Genomic DNA, 21,711 nt, shown 5'->3' with positions numbered 1-21,711 from the left:
CAGTTGCTGGATTGTAGAGTAGTTCTATTTTTAATTTTTTGGGGATCCATCCTTTTACTTTTAACTTATTTGTCTTGATGTTTGAAGTGTGTTTTTTGTTGGCAGCATGTAGTTGGATTTTAATCTAATCAATAACTTCTTTTTTTTTTTTACATTAAACTTCTTTTTATTGTTTATTTTTTAAATGCTTATTTTTGAGAGAGAGAGAGTGTGCATGTGTGCGTGCGCAAGCAGGGGAGGGGCAGAGAGACAGTGAGACACAGGATCTGAAGCAGGCTCTATGCTGACAGCAAACAGCCCAACGTAGGTCTCAAACCCATGAACTGCGAGACCATGACCTGAGCCGAAGTCAATGCTTAACTGACTGAGCCACCCAGGCACCCTATTGTTTAATTTTTTTAATTTACTTATTTATTTTTAATGTTTATTTTTGAGTGTGAGTGGGGGAGGGCAAGAAGATTGGAAGTGGGCTCTGTGCTGACAGCAGGGAACCTGATGTGGGGCTCCAACTCATAAACTATGAGATCATGACCTGAGCTGAAGTCAGATGCTCAGTCGACTGAGCCACTCAGGTGCCCACTGCCCCACCGCCCGTTGTTTATTTTAGAGAGAGAGAGAGAGAGAGAGAGAGAGAGAGAGAGAGAAAGGGAGAGAGAATGAGGGAAAGGGCAGAGGGAGAGAGAGAATCTAATTCACACTGAGCATGGAGCCCAACATGGGGCTCAATTCCAAAACCCTGGGATCATGACCTGAGCTGAAATCAAGAGTCAGACGCTCAGCTGACTGAGCCACCCAGGTGCCCCAACTTCTGCCTGTTAATTGAGGTATTTAGATGGTTACATTTTATGTGATTATTGATATGGCTAAATATAAATCCGTCATCTTGCTCTTTTTAAAAATTGGTCTCATCTGTTCTTTGCTACCATTTTTTTCTCTTGATTCCATTTATCTCCTTTGTTGGCTTATTAGCTGTAATTCTTTGTTATTTTTAATATTTACTTTAGAGTTTGTAATATACATCTTTGACTTATATATTCTATTTTCAAGTGATACTATCGCCTTACATACAGTACCTGAACCATACAGTGGTACAGTCTCACTTCCCCCAGGCTTATGTGCTACTGCTGTCATATGTTTTACATATGTTATAAACCCCTCACTACATTATTGGTTTTTCTGTTTAAAGAGATTTACATAATTAAAAAGTGGGGTTCCTGGCTGGCTCAGTCAGTGAAATGTGCGACTCCTGATCTCAGGGTTGTGGGTTTGAGCCCCACATTGGGTGTAGAGATTACTTAATATAATCTTTTTAAATTAATTAATTAGAAAGCTGTATATGTTTATGTATTTATTCTTTCTGGTGCTCCTCATACCTCTGTATAGGGCTGTATTTTCGTCTGGTATCATTTTCCTTCTGGCTAATTTTATCAGATGTCAAATGGAAATTTTACCTTACTGGGTATTGGATATTTCTGTATTCCTATAAATATTCTTTTTTAAAAAAAATATCTTTCTTTTTAAGAGACTCTTTTCTTTTAATGTTTGTTTATTTTTGAGAGAGCGTGGAGGAGGGGCAAAGAGAAAGAGAGGGAGAGAGAATCCCAAGCAGGCTCCGTCTGCACTGTTAGTGCAGAGCCTGACATGGGGCTCGAACCCAGGAACCATGAGATCATGACCTGAGCCGAAGTAGGATGCTCAACTGACTGAGCCACCCAGGCACCACACTGTAAATATGCTTAAGCTTTGTTTGGGCATAGTTCATTTTGTTGGTAACAATTTGTGTTTTTGGGTCTTGCTTTTAAAATTTATTTGGTGGGACCAAAACAAGGCTATTTATTTCCCACCACCCAAACAAGACCCTTCTTCTTTTTTTTTTTTCTTAAATGTTTATTTATTTATTTTTGAAAGAGAGAGCACAAGCAGGGGAGGGGCAGAGATAGATTGAGGAAGACACAGAATCTGAAGCAGGCTCTAGGCTCTGAGCTGTCAGCGCAGAGCCCTACGTGGGACTCGAACCCACAAACCACGAGATCATGACCTGAGCTGAAAGTTGGATGCTTAACCAACTGAGCCACCCATGCGCCCCGTATTTTTTTCTTTTTTTAAAGTTTATTTATTTTGAGAGAGAGAGAGAGAGAAAGAGGGAGCAGGGGAGGGGCAGAGAGAAGGGGAGAGAGAGAATCCTAGACAGGTTATGCACTGTCAGTGTGGAGCCCAACGTGAGACTCAAACTCATGAGCCTTGAGATCATTACCTGAGCCGAAGTCAAGAGTCAGAAGCTTAACCAACTGAGCCACCCAGGAGCCCCAAGACAAGACCTTTCTGAATACTCTACCCAAAGCCCCATGAATTGTGAGGTTTTCCAGTATGGCTGAGGAGCAGGTACTGTAACCAGCCCCATGTGAGCACCTGATACTGTTCTCTCTAATCCTTTTGAGTGGTTCTTTCCCTGATCACTGATCAGTATTTTGCTGAATACTTGAGAGGGCTCTCTACAGATCTCCAAGAGTTTGTGTTTTGTGTTCTCTTTCTCTCTCCCTTCTCCCCTCTCTCCCCCTTCCAGCTTTGTCTTCTCTGGTACTGTGTCTCCTGTGAACTCTAGCCACTTTGGTCTTTCTAGACTCTTAGCTCTATCTTGTCAAGTCTGGAAGCCTGCCAGACTCTGCCTGGTTTCTCTCCCTGCACAGAGGCCTAGGAAACTCTCGAAGCAATAAACTAGGGGAGTTGTCACCTAGTTTATGTCCCATCTCAGGGATCACTGACCTTTTTTTACCTGATACCCTGTGTCTTGAAAATCGTTTCATTTTTCTTAAGTAGGAGGTTAAGTTTTAGGTAGTCCCTACCATTTTATCTTGGCTGGAAGCAGAAGGAATATGGATTTGGATCCTGACTCTGCCAGTTATTCACAAGCATTGAGAGGTTAACAAGTTACTTAATCTCTCCAGCTTAAATCTCCTTATCTATAAATGGACTAAGACTAATTCCTTATTGTGAGGATTAAATGAAGGAATAAAATACAAGGCTGCGAACAAGTGTTAGCTCAGGTATGTGTATAAAGAACTCAGGATCAAGGTTCGAGGTCCATCCACCCATTTGGAATTAAGAAGAGGAGAGAAAGGATCCAGAAAAACCCAAGAATAAATGATTATGGGAGCCAGAGACCCTCTAGGGTATCTTTTTTTTTTTTTAAGTTTATTTATATTTATTTTGAGAGAGAGAGAGGATTAAGGGACAGAGAGAAAAGGAAGAGAGAGAGAATCTCAAGCAGGCTTCACACTGTCATCACAGAGCCCAACATGGGGCTTGAACTCATGACCCATGGGATCATGACCTGAGCCAAAATCAAGAGTCAGACGCTTAACTGACTGAGTCACCCAGGTGCCCCTCTAGGGTATCTTCTAAGACTGACAGGAGAGAGCCACTTCAGAGAGAGGACGTCAGCAGTGCCAGAACTTACAAAGAAATGGAGAGTGAGGGCTTCTGGCTTTACATTCTAACTGTAATTACCTCTTCTTCCTGAATGATGTGTATGAATGACATTTGTGGCTAGTTGTTGAATATGAATGCTGACTTCCTCTCCCCAGCTGGAGCAGCTGAGTTCAGATGCCAGAAGGAGTCTCTGATTTTTCTAGCACAGTTTGTGAAACCAGTTGAAAGAAATACTGCTAATTTTATTGGACAGAGAAAACTTCATTATGCAAAATATTCAGGAAATGGAGAATATTGATGTTAATTACAGTTTCAAGATCACACAGGGTCAATCAGAAGAAACCTTTGTATTTGTTTTAATCAATTACTAGAAATTTCAGAACTATATAGGTTCATATATTGTTAGAGCTGGAGGAACACCTTAGAAGAAGCATTTAATCCATCCTTCTTATGTCCTTGATGAAGAGTCTGAGCCCTAAAAGGGGCATTGCTCAGGGACGTAATTTGATCATAGCAGATTTAGATCTAGAAGCTAGATCCATGATCACAGTACCCATGTTCCAGGTTCTGTCTAGACATAAGTCTTCTCAAGAGTAGTGGAAGGAGCACTGTCCCAGGGGACAGAGTACCTGGCTTGGATTCTTCTTAGCCATTACCTCTAACTTTGTGACTTTGAACAAGTTGTTGAACCTTTGGTTGCCTGTCTTTATATTAGGAATAACCTTAACTGCCTGAAGGTAAGGGATTGTTCCAGATAACTCGTAACTGTTTCTTCCAGACCTAAGATGAATGTCTAGTGTTATGGGGTAGTCAGGACATGTATATGAATAACATGGCCATGTATATGTTAGTGGAAAGTGGTGGGCACTGAGGTGAACTAGAGAGTGTGTGCCCTTTCGAAAAGGATAGCTGCTACTTAGTTATGTTGGATTGTTGCCAGAAAAATTGCAGTATCGAAAGGAAGCCAAAAATCTGGATATTTGTGTGAAATATGTAACATTCAAATTTATGTATTAAGACATGGGACAACTAAGACATATCTGTGGGCTGCATGGGTACTCAGTTTCCGTTTCTGACAGCTGCTTAAATAAAATTCTGTGCCCTGACCAGCATACAGAAAAGAACCTTGACCTAGGATCCCAAAGCACAGGCTGTCTGACTGTGGCCCTCAATAACTAAAGGCAGATCACTTTCCTTCCTGGGATCCTAGTACCCCCATCTGGCCCTGAGTTACCCTTGTCACAAGAGTTACTCTCTGGATGTTTGCTGTGTCTGGGAACTGAGATGGGGCTTCTTCCTGCCTGAATTGAACCCAGCTGCAGCAGAACCCTGAAAAGCCATCAGCTGCCCTTTTTGGAACAAAAGGGAGCAGCCTCACAGGCCTTTGCACTGCTACCCTGGGTGGACTTCCCTTGGCCATCTTTTCTTCTTGCTTATGGCCTAGGCCACTCCCACTGACCTAGTCTGGAACAGTCTATTGCTTACTCTGAGTCTCTGCTACTTCCCCTCAGATGTAGTCACAAGGGGAGGTCCTAGGCTCACTGTCACTTAAACAGGTCCCTGGACTCTGGTTTTAAATTTCTAGGCATTGGGGCGCCTAGGTGGCTCAGTTGGTTTAGCGGCCGACTTCAGCTCAGGTCATGATCTCACGGTTCATGGGTTTGAGCCCTGTGTCGGGCTCTGTGCTGACAGCTCAGAGCCTGGAGCCTGCTTTGGATTCTGTGTCTCCCTCTCTCTCTGCCCCTCCCCCACTCACACTCTGTCTCTCAAAAATAAACATTAAAAAAGAGAAAAATTTAAAGTTCTAAGCATCATGGGGTGCCTTGGGGTTGTGAGTTTGAGCCCCATGTTGGGTATAGAAATTACTGCCCCTCCCCTGCTCATGCTCTGTTTCTCTCTGTCTCTCGAATATAAATACACGTTTTAAAAAATTAAAAAAAGAAATTACTTTAAAAAATAAAATAAATACAAATAAAGTTCTAGGCACTCCACTGGGAGTTAATACAGGAAAAAAAAAACATAAGCAAGTGACAGAAGTTTGAGAAACTTTACCAAGTTCTTATAGCTATGGTCCCTGGGTCTTCTAGAATAGAGAGGGAAGGTCATTTTAGGTTCTGGGGAAAAGATCTAGAGGATATTATGGGGTGAGAGGACAGAGGCCAGAGCCCAGTGGCCTCAGAAGAAATGACAGGGCGAAGTTGGGCATTATGAAGTACCCCCATGTCTTTTCCTTGTGTCAGTGCTATTAGGGGCACAGAAGTGTAGGTTCCACTCTTTAGGAGCATGTGGTCTAGGGAAGACACAGGGAAGGCATGAGGGAAAAGATATTCTTTTTTTTTTTTAATGTTTATGTATTTTTGAGAGAGAGAGAGAGAGCACATGTGAGTAGGGGAGGGGCAGAGATAGAGGGAGACAGAGGATCCAAAGCAGGCTCCATGTTGCAAGAGAGCCTGATGTGGGGCTCAAACTCATGAACTGTGAGATCATGACCTAAGCCGAAGTCAGACGCTCAATCAACTGAGCCACCCAGGCACCCCGAAGCAGATATTCTTTAAAACAGAAAACCACTCATTACAATCTCCCCATTTATGTAGAATTGCCAACCTAAATGCAGAGGAGCTAATAAAATGGTTGGACTTTAGCACATGTACCTTTAACCAATTTAAAATCCAGTAGGGAAAAAAATTGTCTTTTCAGCCAAAGGCTTTTACTGCCTACCCTCATGGATTACCAATTAGTCAAGTGTTTCTGGGCAGACTGAGCTGCCTCTGGATGCCTTTGGTGCCAGGCTACTAGCTTGTGGAATCTGTTGTGTGGGGAAGGCACAGGAGGCTCTCAGATCCCCAGGCTCAGGCAAAAGCAGGCCACCTGCCTTCTCAGTGCAGGGTAGATAGATGTTCTCCATGGAGTAAGAACACACTCTTTGCAGATAGGCAGCCTGGCATTGATCTCAGGCCTCTCACTGTGTAACCATATGACTTGGGCAGGTGTTAAACTCTTTGAACCTCAATTTTCATATCAGTCAATGGGGCAATAACAGTACCTACTTTATAGGGTTCTTGGGAGGATCCAGTGAACATGTAAAGCACCAGTCATGGTGCCTGGCACCCAGGAAGCCACTTATAAATGTTAGCTGCTGTTCTCTATTATATTTTGCTCACTGATCCACAGCTGCAGCCCTTTCTTGGAGAGATGCACTGGGCTAAGGGGAGGAACAGGATAGAGAAAAGAAGACACAGAGATTCCCCCGAGAGAATGTCAGGCATAGGCAAGGAGAGAGAGGCAGAAATTTAAAGAAATGAGCAAGATGGAGAATGCTCGCATTTATTGAGTATTTTCAGAGAGATTATCTTTCTCATTCATCTTTGGGGTAGTGTTATCCATTTTCCATTTGATGAAGAGGTGAAATAATTTGAGAGGTGAAATTACTTACTGCAGTCCAGCGTCAGAGCCAGGATTCTGCCACCAAGCCTCACAGTCTTTTCTTTGTGCCCCTTGCCACTACACATCAACCAGGACCAGGGATGATGAAGCTTATGTTGGCTAAGTAATCAAGGTGGTTTTAAATTTTTTTTTCCCCCAAGCTATCCTTTTTTTTGGAGGGGGGGAGTAGGTGGTGATCGTGGTGGTTCTCTTTCTGTTAAAACAGGCTCTGAGAATTCCTGCAGTTAAGAATAATACCAATGACCACTTATTAAGCACTTGGCATGTCTGGCCCTGTGCCAGGTGCTTCACAAACATATCTCATTTTAATCCTCACAGTGATTCTATGAGATGAGTATTATTATCTGAGGATTAGTGAAATTCAGTAATTTGCTCAGAGTTTACTTGATAATGGAACTGAAACTCACAGCTGAACTGCTAGACTCTCTAAATGACCATGTTAACTTGACATGACCCAGCATTTCCTAAGCTTGTTTGAAGGTGTCTTATCCTGCCTTTATCTGACTTTTGCAGAACATATTTTCTATGTGCTGTTTAAATGATTTGGAACAATTTGATACTCTGTTAGATTGTTGATTGGGGGACTTATTTCTTTCATCTTTGTCCCGTTAAGCAGATAAGGGGCTTCTTTCTGTCTCTCTAGGATTTTTCCTTGCAGTGAGTACTGTGCTCCCTGTGTGTTTGCTGATGAAGTCAGCAGGGTTTCAGACTCCACTTTCCTGGTCATACACAAGTACTTATTTTACCATCTCTAAATGGAGTGCATTAGCTCCAGGCCACGGAGAGCAAATTAGGGGAACGGGGAGATACATCACAGAGAAGGAGGCTGCTCTGAAAAATGCTGCCTGTACCTCTCGCCTGTACTCTAGCCGTGTGGGCTTAATAAATACAACATTCCAAGGCTTTTGCAGGATGAGGCCCTCTTTTTCACAGGTGAGCCTGAGATATTGAGTGATGATGATGAACACAAAACAGCCTCTGTTTGGGCTTAAAGGCACATTTGGGTTTCTGAGACCTTTCTGTAGCCCCTGTAGACCCAGGCTATTGCTATTCCTGCCACTTCTATACAGGGTAGAGAAATGAGAGCCCATCCAGGCCCCTTTTTCTGCAGCTGTGGACAGGATCCACAGCATCCATGTAGGGGAAATATTCTGGAACCAGGAAGATGTTACACCTTTTTTCCATTAATTTTTCTTTTTCTTCTAACTGGGGACTTAGGAGAGAATATTGGTAGCTTTATTTATTTTTCAAGATTTTATTTTTAATCTCTACACCCGAGATGGGGTTCACACTCACAACCCCGAGATCGAGTTGTGTGCTCTACCAACTGAGCCAGGCAGGTGCCCCCAGCATGAGCTTTTAAATGAGGTTTGCAAAGGGCAGAATTTGGAAATTGGATGGAAGACCATTAGGAGATTGTTTTCCTTATGGTGGGGAAACTGCTGGTTTACTTGTAGCAACTTGATTTGGAGATAAGAGAGTCAAGGTGGTAGAAAGAGCCCTGGCTGCAGACCTGGGTTCTGGTTCTTTCTTTAATTCCCTATATGATCCTGACAAGCTGTGTCACCTTTTCTGGGCATCATTTTTTCTCAGTTCTCTAATGAGACAGGTTGGACATAAGTATTTCTGTGAGTTCTTCAAGCATGCAGCCTTCCCCCTTTTGATGCCAAAGTTGGAACTCATTTGGTCGGGTCTGGTGGGACATCTGATGCCATGGGGTGCGGGATGCTTACTAATAACCATCCCTGCAAGAGGATGGCTTTCTTTGACATTGGTGATCAACTGGGTTGTTTTGACTTTGGGTCTTTTCTTGCCCACATACACAGGGTAGATGACAGGTAACCCCAGCCGTGACTAGTGGCTTAAAGGCCAGGTGTGGTTTTCTTGGCTGAGGGTATCCTGAACAACTGAGGCTTTACTCATGGGCATGATGAGCAGGGAGCATCTGAATGATGGCTGGAGGCAGGCAAAGCAGGGCTCCCTCAGCTTCACTTAGCTGCCTGCCTGCCAGTAGCCCTGCCATGATCAGACTGCTGAGTGTTCTTCAGAATTCCCACTTAGTGTTGCATCTGTGTGTAGGTGTCCTCTGGAGCATGTTTGTGTTTGCTGTGTAGTTCATGCTGAGAGTGGGAAAGGAACTGCACTCTCCTCCTTCCCTCCTAGTCCGTGTATCTTTTGCTTGATGAATTCGGATGTGGAATCTTGGGTCTTTGAAAGGACTGTAGACACCATCATTCATTCATTCAGTGAGAGGTTATTAGTAGGCCCTCCTTCCAGCCATTGCCTAAATCTCTCTGTATTAGTCACTAAGCATACAGTTACGACTTTTTAGCATCTGTAGAGATGCCCTGGGCTCATGGCCCCTATATTGAATGCCCCCAGATCAGAGCAGGCAAACTTGCCCTCCTTAGCAACTCTTCAAAGAGAAGTCAGATCTGCCTTTGCCTAAGAGAAAGGAGCATCCTATCTAGTTGTATTGAATTGATGTGTTCTCCGAAAATGGTTTCTTTACTGTCACTAGCAGGTGCCTTACAGAAGGAGTTTCCAGTCCTGGGTGAATGCATTTTCAACTGCTCTCTTTCATAGGGTATCTCTTCTGTATTTTTCCTCCAAATAGCTGTTTAGAGTGTCTAATGAAGCAACTGTCTGGAGACCAATGTTTATTTCAACATGGTTGGAGTTGTTTTTGCTTCAGCTTTCAGAGCCAATAAAGCTGGTTATTAGATTCTGTAATTGCTGCTGTAATTACTCTCTTGGAACCGGCAAAGGCATAATTAAATATGGAGATTCCAAGGACTATTTTTTTCCATCTAAAAGCAACCTCTTTAACTTCTATTGGCCTGAGTTAGATTTTAGTTGTTTGTTGTGTTGTTCTTAAAATTTTGTTTTATTTTAAGTAGGCTCCACATCCATTGTGGGGCTTGAACTCACGATTTTGAGATCAAGAGTCACATTCTCCACCAACTGAGCCAGTCAGGTGCCCCTAGATTTTAGTCGTTAAAGCTGCTGTGCTTATGAATGATGCTAGGGTTCTTTGGCAGAAAAGGGATTTCTTTGGACACCTCTTTATTTGGTTTAGATAAACTCCTTGTTAACCCAGTACTTTTTTTTCCCTTAACCCCCCATTTTATTGAGATATAATTGACTTAACATTGTATCAGTTTTAGGTATACAACATAATGATTTGATGTATGTGTGTATTGTGAAATGGTTACCACGATAAGTTTAATATCCATCACCTCACACAGTTGTTTGTTTGTTTGTTTTTTCTTGTAATGAGAACCCAGTACTGTTCTTGTTTTTGTTTTTTAACCCAACCGTTAGGAATTTAGAGACATATAAAGTAAGACATTAAGAGCCAGCATATATTTATGTAAAACATTGGGTTTGGCCCTTTAAACTTTGGCTACTTATGGAAGTAAATTTCTGGGGGCACCTGGGTGGCTCAGTTGGTTAAGCCTCCAACTCCTGGTTTTGGCTCAGGTCATAATCTCACTGTTTGTGAGATTGAGCCCCACATTGGGCTCTGTGCTGACATTGTGGAGCATGTTTGGGATTCTCTGTCTCCCTCTCTCTCTGCCCCTCAGCTGCTCATGCAGGCACACACTCTCTTTCTCTCTCTCTCCAAGTAAATAAACATTTGGGAAAAAAGGAGAAAAAAGAAGTAAGTTTCTGTGGTCAGAAATAAGGTTGGGATGGATGATATTTTACTTTTAAGTGTAACTATGCAGGAAAAGTGGCACTTTGCTCCTTTAATTTGGCCTAAGTTATACTTCACCACTGTGCCACACTGTTTCTAAGATACAGAGTAGTTTAAGTGCTGTGAATATTTATATATCTTGTAGCCCAAATGGTGACCCCATGTCTAATTTCAAGATTACTTTACTCATGAACTATGTATGAAGGGAGAAAATGAATTAAGTACCCCTTTTCTTTGAAATTTTTAACTGGTTGAAAGGTACACACAGGATTAGATTGGGATAGATAAATCAAATGTCCTGCCAGACACCATCCTGGAGAGTTTGCTACATGGAGAGGAAGAGACTGTGTGAACCCTGCAGGCAGAATGGGAACCCTGGAGAGCAAGGCTCTGCTCAGGCCTTTTTTCCAGTCTCAGGACACACTTTCAGGTGAGAAGAGAGGGTAGGGCATGTGATTATAGAAGTTCCTGCAGGAGGAATGCAGGCAAAGAATCCTGCCAAATGGTCATTTTAGCCAGTGTTTCGATGAGACGTTATCATTTTTCCTTTGAGTCAGAAGTACACAAGTGATAAAATGTGGGTGCATCACACATGAAGAACCTTGCATAAAATACATGAAAAATTTAAATACAGATGAAATTAGAGATTCGGTTTAATATGTATGAAGCACTTACTATGTACTAGCCACTGTGCTGGTCTGTAAACATGAAAAATATAAACATTTCATTCATGGGGGGACCCTTGCTTACCTCCCTGGTATGTTTGGGTATTTGCTTCCATATCATTTATCGCTTAGAGAAGTTAAGAAGTAGGGTGGAGATCAGAGAAATGTAAGATTAACATGTAAGGAGTCACTGCCAATTGAAAATCTAGTAGAAAAAAAGTTAAAGCAGTTCTAAATCTGTGATGTTAATAGGGAAAGAATAAATTTGATTTTAAAAATCAGAATGTGGGGCGCCTGGGTGGCTCAGTTGGTTAATTAAGTGTCCAACTTCGGCTCAGTCACAATCTCACAGTTTGTGGATTTGAGCCCCGCGTCAGGCTCTGTGCTGACAGCTCAGAGCCTGGAGCCTGCTTCAGATTCTGTGTCTCCCTCTCTCTCTGCTCCTCCACTGCTCATGCTCTGTCTCTCAAAAATAAATAAACATAAAAAATTAAAAAAAAAAATCAGAATGTATGGGGAAGTTGGTGCTAAACCATTCATGGACGACCTGCTTCTTTCTGGGTTGGGGTTTTGTATGTAGCAGAACAGCTCCCTCGCTGCCATCTGTTGAAAGTCAGCCCTCAATACAAGAGTTCATTAAAAAAAAAAAAGAAGAAGAAATTTGTTTTTAAACTGAAAACAAAACAAAAAAATCAGAATGTAGCTGACTGTATAAATCAAGGCCTCTGCTATACTCAGAGCACCGAAAAGCAAGGCAGATGTGTCATCTCATTGTTCATGCTTAAGAACTGTCCCAGTGTCACTTGCCATCATTCTGAGCCTGTGTGGGAAGAGCAGAGGCCTTGGGGTTTATGCAGACCAGTGGTTGAACCCTCCCCTCCACGCAAAATAGCAGCGTGACTTGGATAAGTCGCTTCACCTTTCTCAGCTCCAATCTCTTTGTTAAGAAGGTGGCCAGGACTGCCACAACCATCTTGTTTACTTACCACACAGCAGCCAGTCAGACAACCTTGTTCACTTTACTCATGAACATGGCAGACAAGTTTTTATAGGCTGGGGTATTCCATGGGTGATGGGGATGGCTGAGGTGGACCTGGGAAAGAGGCATCTGTGGTCTGAGAAGGTTTGAGAATCATTTGTTGATTAGAATGTGTCTGAGTTTCTGTGGAAAGGCAGCATGGCACTAAGGAAAACACAAGGAAACAGCTCCGGGCCCTGAGCACTTACATACCAGGAGATCTTCCCTCTGTCGTGATGTTCAGTGGCAAAGGGCTCCCAGAACCTGACCTGTGGTGAGAACCCCAGTCCCTTGCAGGATCTTACCGGCTACATTAAATCACATGGAGGCTTTGTCTTCTGGGTACAGGTAGATGTTGAGGGTTTTTAAGCAAAGGAATGATGTGGTTGGATTTGCACTCCCTCTTCTGTGTTTCCACGGTCTCCTTGACACTCTTTGCCGGACTAGATGACTCTTCCAGGGCAGGATCCTACCTTTTTCATTAAATGCGAGGTGCAACAGAATGGCAAAGCATGGACTTTGGAGTTCCGCACTTGACTTAATCTCTTATGTCACTTACTACCAGGTAACCTGAGTTTGAACCTTAGTTTCCTCGTCGGCTAAAAAGGGTGGTCTTTTTTTTTTTTTTAATTTTTTTTTTTAACATTTATTTATTATTGAGAAACAGAGACAGACAGAGCATGAGCATGGGAGGGATAGAGAGAAGGGGAGACAGAATCTGAAGCAGGCTCCAGGCTCTGTGCTGACGGCTCAGCGCAGAGCCTGACGTGGAGCTTGAACTCACAAACTGCAAGATCGTGACCTGAGCCCTGAGCCAAGGTTGGACGCTCAATCCACTGAGCCACCCAGGTGCCCCAGAGGGTGGTCATTTCTACCTTAAAGAGTTGCCGTTTTGTGAGGTACTTTTATAGCATGTATGACTTAGTATTAGCAGCTGAAGGGGTTCATTCAGAGGAGTCTTGGGGACACCTGGGTATGACTTGAAGTCATAGGCCATTCACACAGGAATCAAGGGAAATAGGTTGAATGGCTTGTCAGCATTCTTTTTTTTTAATGTTTATTTTTGAGAGGGAGGGCACGCACATGGGGGGAGGGGCAGAGAGAGAGGGAGACACAGAATCCAAAGCAGGCTCCAGGCTCTGAGCTGTCAGCACAGACCCCGACACAGGGCTCAAACTCATGAACCGTGAGATCATGACCTGAGCTGAAGTCAGACGTTTAAATGACTGAGCCACCCGGGCGCCCCATTTGTCAGCTTTTAAGTAGGCACATTTCATTGTTCTTCAGATTTTTTGCCATTTTTCATTAGCCTGCTTTATGCTTTGGCTGGAGGAATTTTCCTAGTGGTTTTGTTTGCTGCTTTTAGAGGAAGTATGGGGGCGCCTGGGTGGCGCAGTCGGTTAAGCGTCCGACTTCAGCCAGGTCACGATCTCGCGGTCCGTGAGTTCGAGCCCCGCGTCGGGCTCTGGGCTGATGGCTCAGAGCCTGGAGCCTGTTTCCCATTCTGTGTCTCCCTCTCTCTCTGCCCCTCCCCCGTTCATGCTCTGTCTCTCTCTGTCCCAAAAATAAAAAAAAAAAAAAAAAAAAAAATAGAGGAAGTATGGACTGCTTATGTGCAGGCCAAGGCCATTTTCCCTTGGCAAATGGTTTTAAGGATGCAATCCTAGGTTAACAGGGAGCATGAGTGAAAGGAGCATGGAACCTATTCATGTGACATGTGGAGAAACCACAGCCCTGTAGGGAGGGCAGTTGCATGTCTCTGAGAGCCCACCAGAGATGGCTGTGGTCTGGAACTCAGGGACATGGGGAGTGTGTGTGTGGGTGCATAATATGTGTGTCCGTATGTGTCTAAGGCTAGCGCTGTCCAGGCCAAGGTAGGGCTGGGCAGCTTCCCGGACCCAGCCCATTTCTTATGTTTAAGTCTGTGGTGAGCCTTCTTTCTGGCTTTGATAACCATCTAAGATGTATACTAAAGATACTTTCTGGTGGAAAGCGGGGAGACAGTAAGGAGAACAAAACCCGGGTTGAGAGTAGGGAGATGTGCTTTTGGCTCTTGCTCTGCCGCAAATGCACCTGGTCAAATTGCTTACCCTGACTGGATCCAGGAACCAGTGATCCAGGAAGCGTAGACAGATGCGTAGACAGAAGCATAGACATGCCAGGAGGCATAGACAGATGATGACATTGACTTGACCAAATGGTCAGACTCTAGATTTGTCCCTGATAGGGAGTTCTTTTTATTTTAGTTGTGTTTTGTTTTCTGTGATAGAGAATGCTGTAGTAACCATCTTTAGGCATGAGGATTTTTGCTTTTGTTGAATACAATTCCAGAATGTATTCCAGACCCCTACTGGGTCATAGGGCAGGAACATCATTATGGCTATTGCTGTATGTTGCCATGTTGCTTTTCAGAAGCAGTGTATCAATTTACAGTTGTCAGCTATGTGTGAGAGAGCATTTTAACCCCAACTGATCCAGTATTTAGTATAGTAATTATTTATTGTTTTTATAATTTAGTTAGCATAAAATGATACTTTAAAAGCTGCTTTATAATAATCAGAGGTGCTGTTTTCTGGCTGTCCGCTCTGTTTAATGTTGTGCTAGGTGTTTACATATATTATCTCATTTACTCCTCACAGTGAACCTATCAGGGAGGCACAGTAGCTCACCTAAGTCTGTGAGCTGGGGTTTGAACCTAAGGCAGTATGGCCTCAAAACGCAGCCTCCATCTGGGTGCCTCTCCATTCTTTGATTTGTGGGGGTGTGGTTACACAGTGTGAACTTTTGCTTGTGTGCTTTGCTGCATTTTGAAGTATGTGAATTTTGTATAGTTTTTTTTAGAAAATTGAATGTGCTCTTTGCATAGAAGAGATTATTAACCCTGTGTTATAGTGAAAGCAGCAACTGAGGTGCATCTACTATAATTAGGGAGAAGACTCAAGTGAACTCGAAGATATTCTGATCTGGGCTCTCTGAAACCCTATTTTCTCCCCCCATGCAGCTGCCCTCCAGGCACTGAAGCGCAAGAAGAGGTACGAAAAGCAGCTGGCGCAGATCGACGGCACACTATCAACCATTGAGTTTCAGCGAGAGGCCCTGGAGAACGCCAATACCAACACGGAGGTGCTCAAGAACATGGGCTATGCTGCCAAGGCCATGAAGGCTGCGCACGACAACATGTACGTGGTCACCCACTGGTGGGGTGGGCACCGTGTGGCAGGGCAGTGCTGGCCCTGGAATGCCTCAATCCCAGGACAAGGCCTTAGGCAACCCCTTGACTTACCCATTCAAACATCTGAATTTGTATTAATTTGCATTCTTTTTTGGAACTCCTAAAATGGATCCTGTATCTTGTTGCCTATAGAAGCAGATCACATGGAATGAAACTGTATTTCTGAGTAATTCAGAGTTAACTGTGATGAGCAGAGTTTCTTGCTGGAAAGGTCCTTAGAAAGTCCTCTTGCCCAGGCCTCTGATTATCAAGGGGGACGCTGTGTCCCAGAGAGGGGAAGTGACTTGCCCCGGCTTATATGTGAGCTTGGATAGAACTGGGATTAGAATCACTGTCCAGGGCTTTTTCCTGATGCTGTAGGGACCCTGAAAAGATTGGTGCTTCTGAGGACTTTGGATCTCTCTGTTTTTACATCTGCTTTTGATGGAATTTTCTGGCTCCCCCCTTGCTCTGTCTTTGGCTGTCATATTAACAATGTTCTTGGAGTGCCTGACTGGCTCAGTAGAGCATGCAACTCTTGATCTCTGGGTTGTGAGCTTGAGCCCCATGTTAGGTCTAGAGATTACTTTAAAAAATATATCTGGGGCGCCTGGGTGGCGCAGTCGGTTAAGCGTCCGACTTCAGCCAGGTCACGATCTCGCGGTCTGTGAGTTCGAGCCCCACGTCAGGCTCTGGGCTGATGGCTCAGAGCCTGGAGCCTGTTTCCGATTCTGTGTCTCCCTCTCTCTCTGCCCCTCCCCTGTTCATGCTCTGTCTCTCTCTGTCCCAAAAATAAATAAACGTTGAAAAAATAAATAAATAAAAATATATCTGTAAAAATGATGTTCTTGACCTCAGCAATCCTTCCCTTATGTGGCTACTTCTCACATACAGTGGCCTAAGAAACTAGATAGCCACCCTTGTTATAGTTGTAATTAAAGGCCAGAGTAACACTAGACTCCAAACGAGAGCCTCTCCCATGAGCAAAATTCTGCATTTGTTGCAGTACTTGGACTTGGATCATATATTTGGGTACTTGAAGCCCTTTTTTACTTCCTTGGGGTACTTAGCCATGTTCTAGAACAGGGTTTGGCAAGATGCCTCCTATGGGCCTGCCACCTATTTTAGTAAATAAGGTTTTATTGGAACACAGTTGTGCCCATTAAGTTACATACTGTCTATTTGGCTGCTTTTGTGGTAGACAGCAGGTTTGTGACAGAGTTTGTATGGCCCACAAATTCTGAGATACTTGCTCTTTGCTCCTTTATGGAAAAAGTCTGCTGATCTCTGCTCTAGAAATGTGGGGTTGCAGGAAAAGTAGCCTTTAAATAAGTGAAGTATTGGGGCACCTGGGTGGCTCAGTCAGTTAAGCGTCTGGCTTTGGCTCAGGTCATGATCTCACGGTTTGTGAGTTCAAGCCCCACATCAGGCTCTGTGCTGACAGCTCAGAGCCTGGAGCCTATTTTGGATTCTGTGTCTTCCTCTCTCTCTGCCCCTCCCCAACTCATGCTCTGTCTCTCTCTCAAAAATAAATAAAACATTAAAAAAAATTTCTATGTTCTCCAAGATGCCCAGCAGAGAGCACGTCTCAGTGAACCACTATGCGTACTTTGAAATATGTGTGTGTTTATTATATTGATTGTTTATAAGATTGATAGTATATAGAAAATAATTCTATATGTTTGCCTTTCTTTTGGAGCCCGGTGGAGGCTCATAAGTGGATTTGAGTAGATGGGGAGGAACTGTCAAGTGGCACAGCTATATTTTATGATTTGTGATTTTATCTCCCCCTGTGCGGTGTTAGAGTTGCCCTTGAGCTTGAAGAAGAGCTTACTGGCCCAGGAGTTAAAGTCCTGTAGTCTCATTTGACATGTTTATTACTAGCTTACATGAGAGATCATGAATGTGGCATCTAACTTTGCTAAGCCTTATTTCCTTAGGGTGTTGGGAGTAGATGATGTCTAAGAATACTTCCATCCTCTTGATTCTGTGCTTCTCTGTTTTAAAAGGGGGAGGAAGACAATAAAGACAAAAAAGTAATTCCTCACAGGGAATAATTATAGCGGGTATAGAGGGTAGCGCTAGGAAGCAGATTGTGTTCAGTGGGGTTTCTCTTCCTGCCTCGTAGGCCCTCTTCACACAGACTGAATGTCTAATATTACGTCTGTCCATCTCGTTTGAAGGGACATCGATAAAGTTGATGAGTTAATGCAGGATATTGCTGACCAGCAAGAACTTGCAGAGGAGATTTCAACAGCTATTTCAAAACCTGTAGGATTTGGAGAAGAGTTTGATGAGGTGAGTGGTTTCATGCAGTTCTCACAAGTTCCGCAAATGACACCCAAGCCACCTTTTGATGTGCTGTTGAAGGCTCTCCAGTAGGGTGTATGTGGTTTGGAAATCACCAGTTCTCATCCCTCCAGAGACTTGGACGTAAACAGGGCATGGTATTAACTCTCCCTAATTCTGGATTTTTAGAGATGCTTTCACTCTTTGGTGTAGAAGTTTAGGTTGAGTAGAGGAACCTTCATAGGGACTCCTCAGCAGGCTTCAGGTCAGTAATTGGTTTCAGTAAATAATTATCTTACACCTTTCGTGGTGGACCCTAGGCTCAGAGCTGTGGCAACTGAGGTGACCATTCCCTGGTACAGGATTTGCCCTCAGGCAACTCTGATTTGAGGTAAAGATGAAGCCAAGGAAGGAGCATTTATATCTGACCCCTGAGGGATCCATCTGGAACTCGGCCACCTGCTGGTTTCTGCTGTAGCAATTGGGATCTTGGGTCTCTTAGCTTTCTAAAATCCAATAACAGGCCCTGTTGAAGGTATTTCGTTCTGTGTTAGATTTGAGGCCACTGAAGTTGAGGTCCTCTCCACTGGACCTCTTCATGCTGATTCCCGCGGTGTAGCTGACAATACAGCCTGTGGCTTTCACCTGTGGCTCCCAGCACCAGGGTTTTCATGTTGTCAGACTAAAATTTGATGGACTAGTCAAGTCAATTTCAATTCAGCAAGTATTCCTCAACATTCATGGAGTGTGCCCAGTTCTGAGATAAAGAAATAGGAATGAAAATACATGATCCCTTCTCTGAATCGCTTCTCGGCCTTTTGGCTAAGATCAAGTGTATAATCCCTTCTCTCAAAATGCTGACAGCTAGTGCAGGACCCTGGATATAGACTCCATAACTGCTTGCTGGTATGTTAGCTTCACCAGTAGAACCATGTTTAGGGTTTGAATCACAGAGTGTGGACCTGGAGTTCATCTCTCTTCTGACCTTCGAAGGGGTGTGTGTCCCCTGAGCCATCAGGAAAGAGGTACTGCTGCAGGGGCTAGGATTCCCAGGGACATCTGTCTCACTCTTGTGTTTCCTTTTACCAGGATGAGCTCATGGCAGAATTAGAAGAACTAGAACAGGAGGAGCTAGACAAGAATTTGCTGGAAATCAGTGGACCCGAAACAGTCCCTCTACCAAATGTTCCCTCTATAACCTTACCATCAAAACCCAGTGAGTACTTCTTACCCAGTCATGACATATCCCTGATGCCATGTGGTGGTGTCAGTTTGGGTCCTGAGTTTGCCCAGGATTGAGAACCACATAAAATCTGTTCTGACAGCCATAGAGACAACGTCACCTGTGTTTTCCTAGTTTTTCTCTAGAACAGGGTTTTTTAACCTCGGCACTATTAACACAATCAGGTAATTCTTTGGGTTGGGGGAAGGGGGTTGTTTTATGCACTGTGGATGTTTATGCAGCACCCCTGGGCTCTGTCCTCTCCAAGGTGTGACAACCAGAAATGTCTCCATACTGCCATATGTCTCCTGCAGAGTATGTGGGGGATCACCCCCAGTTGAGAACTATTATTCCAGAATGATTTTTCCTATGTCACCAAACAAGACAAAGCTCTAGGCACTAGGAGAAGATGTGAGAGTTTAATTCCAGGACAGCTCTTACTCCGTCTAATAGCCTGTTCTGTGCACACCTATAAAAACTTAGGGCCTCAGAGGCAGCCACTGTGGGAAGGAAACTTCTTTGGCTTTTTTTAGAGACCTGGTTCTATAAAACCTTCGTTTCCTTCTGCCTGCTCCTTCTTCCCCCTCCCTCCTCCATTTTTCACCCTTGGTAGAAGTATTCCACACCAGACTTCTAGAAAAGATATAGCAGTTTGATTTGTCATGGAGGGAGAACCCAGGGAGCAGTGTAACCAGGCTGTTGTCCTCTTACCCTCCCACATACAGAGAAGAAATGGTCCCTCAAGTTGAGTCAGCAGCCTATGGTGGGTTCAGGCAAAGGGGGTCCACATCCACACACTGTTTAAGGGGCACTAGTGGGTGTGGAGAGGTGGTTCAAGCCACTTAATGTGGAGGGGGACTGCTGGCAAGGACTAGATCTCCTCTGGGGTTCTTCCTTGAATGCTCTGGATGGAAACCTCACCTGAAGTCTGACAGACTCTCAGTGTAGAATCCTTCTTGTTTTGCCTGGCCTCAGTGCTGGTGGAGGGGAGGTGCTGGGAGCTGGTATGCCTGTTATCAGGAGTTTTATGCTGCAGCTTTCAGGCACAGAGAAACAGTCTGCTGATAGCTTGGCCACAAGGCTGGGTGTGAGGGCAGGGCTGTTTTGTAGACATGATGTGGCACAGCCCTGGCACCCAGCCAGAATGTGTTGAGAGCACTGTAACCAGCTTCTAAGTAGCCCTTTCTCTCTTTACACAGCCAAGAAGAAGGAAGAAGAAGAGGACGACATGAAGGAATTGGAGAACTGGGCTGGATCCATTTAACTGGTCCAATGCGGGCTGGGCCCAGACAGACTCTGGTGGCCTGTGCAGCGGGCAGGCATGTGCGTGTGTGGGGCAGGCAGGACATGGTGCAGGCAGGTTCCATCGCTCCTGAATCTCCCTCCAAAGCAGTAGGGCCACATCACTGCTCACTCTCTGCATAGCATGGTCTGCACCCAGCGGGATGGGGAGGGGGGTGGGGGGCGGGGGGTGGGTGGGAGGTGCCTGCTGTTTATAATGTTGAATTTCTGTAAAATAAACTGTATTTGCAAATCCAACATTGAGCTTCTGGACTACGCTAACTCCACTGCTGAACCTCAATGGAAAGGGTCGACCGTGTGCAGTTGAAATGATCTGAAAATGTAGCCTCTGTCCTTTTAAGTCAGTTGACTCGTCGCACATCTCTGTGAGACTTGTATGGTACTGGCAGAAGAGTCGTTTTTTAAAGCCATAGGCTTTTCCTTGTCCTTAGCTGTAATAATGCATCTGATTTGGGTTCCTTGAGAGCTGTATTTCTGTCCATCACCTGTATACTGGCCCCTGTGTTTACCACTCTGCCCACCCCTCACTCGTACTCCCCTGGTTTTTTGGAGTTTGTGACACTGATTTGAAATGAATGGTGTTCTTGAGAGCAAGTGAGATTGTAGAGTTAAATTCCAGCTATATACATTTTTCTAACATAGCTCTAAGGTCCTTGTTGCTGTTTGTGATAACTGATAGATAACTCATTGGAAACATGTGCATACATTTATATTCAGATGAAATTATGGTTTGCACTGTCTATTAAATATCTCAATTAATTTTCATACTTTGCTGTTGTGTTCAATCAATCTGTCATTTGCTTTGGGAGTTGACTCTTTCAAGGCTAGCACGGTATCCAGTGGAGCCTGTGGAAGCATATACGAGACTTGAGCATGACGTGCATCAACAATCAGAACCAAAGAACAGAGTACGTCTTACTGGAAATGCATTTACGTTCTGGATGCCATGGATCCGTGGCCTTCATCTTGCTCAGGGATCGTCTGGGCACAGCTCAGGAGTGAATGGTTCTCGTGTAGTTCCATGTTCTTTCCTAGTGCTTCTCTGTTAGTGTCCATGAGCAGTGCCAACAGGACAGCAGAGCCTCCACCTTTTGGAAACCATGGACTTCCCACTGACTAGTCCTACCTGGTGCATTGGTTTATTGAACCAATCTGGTACATTGGTGCACTGAAGAAAATGGCCTTTCCCATGGAGAGAAAGTGTAGGGCAGTGACTGAGAATCTAGGACACAAGTGGTAGTCTCAGGTTTGCAGTGACTCACCATGTGACCCTGGCCTGGCCTCTTCCATTCTCTCTACCTTTCTTTAGTCTTATACCCCCTAGAAAATCTGACAAACACTGTGGACCTTCTCCTTCAGAAAAGTGGACCTGGGGCATCTGGGTGCCTTAGTCGGTTAAACATCTGACTCTTGATTTTGGCTCAGGTCGTG

The 21,711-nt window shown here is 44.2% G+C and overlaps 1 protein-coding gene across 2 annotated transcripts in view; it reads left to right on the top strand.

Annotated features, from left to right (window-relative positions):
• Window positions 1-21,047, top strand: part of CHMP4B (charged multivesicular body protein 4B) — a 54,599-nt gene extending 33,552 nt beyond the window's left edge. For both annotated transcript variants that reach the window (XM_030309768.1, XM_030309769.1), the window contains exons 2-5: window positions 15,258-15,435; window positions 17,651-17,765; window positions 18,846-18,972; window positions 20,178-21,047. In XM_030309768.1, coding sequence (XP_030165628.1) covers window positions 15,258-15,435; window positions 17,651-17,765; window positions 18,846-18,972; window positions 20,178-20,242 — 485 coding nt within the window. In that variant the 3' untranslated portion in view covers window positions 20,243-21,047. The remainder of the gene's footprint in view (window positions 1-15,257; window positions 15,436-17,650; window positions 17,766-18,845; window positions 18,973-20,177) is intronic.
• The last annotated feature ends 664 nt before the right edge of the window (window positions 21,048-21,711 follow it).

Source organism: Lynx canadensis, chromosome A3 (genome assembly GCF_007474595.2).
Source record: "Lynx canadensis isolate LIC74 chromosome A3, mLynCan4.pri.v2, whole genome shotgun sequence".
Taxonomy (NCBI): domain Eukaryota; kingdom Metazoa; phylum Chordata; class Mammalia; order Carnivora; family Felidae; genus Lynx; species Lynx canadensis.
Note: the sequence above shows the minus strand (reverse complement) of the source record. Positions and strands in the feature narration are given on the sequence as shown.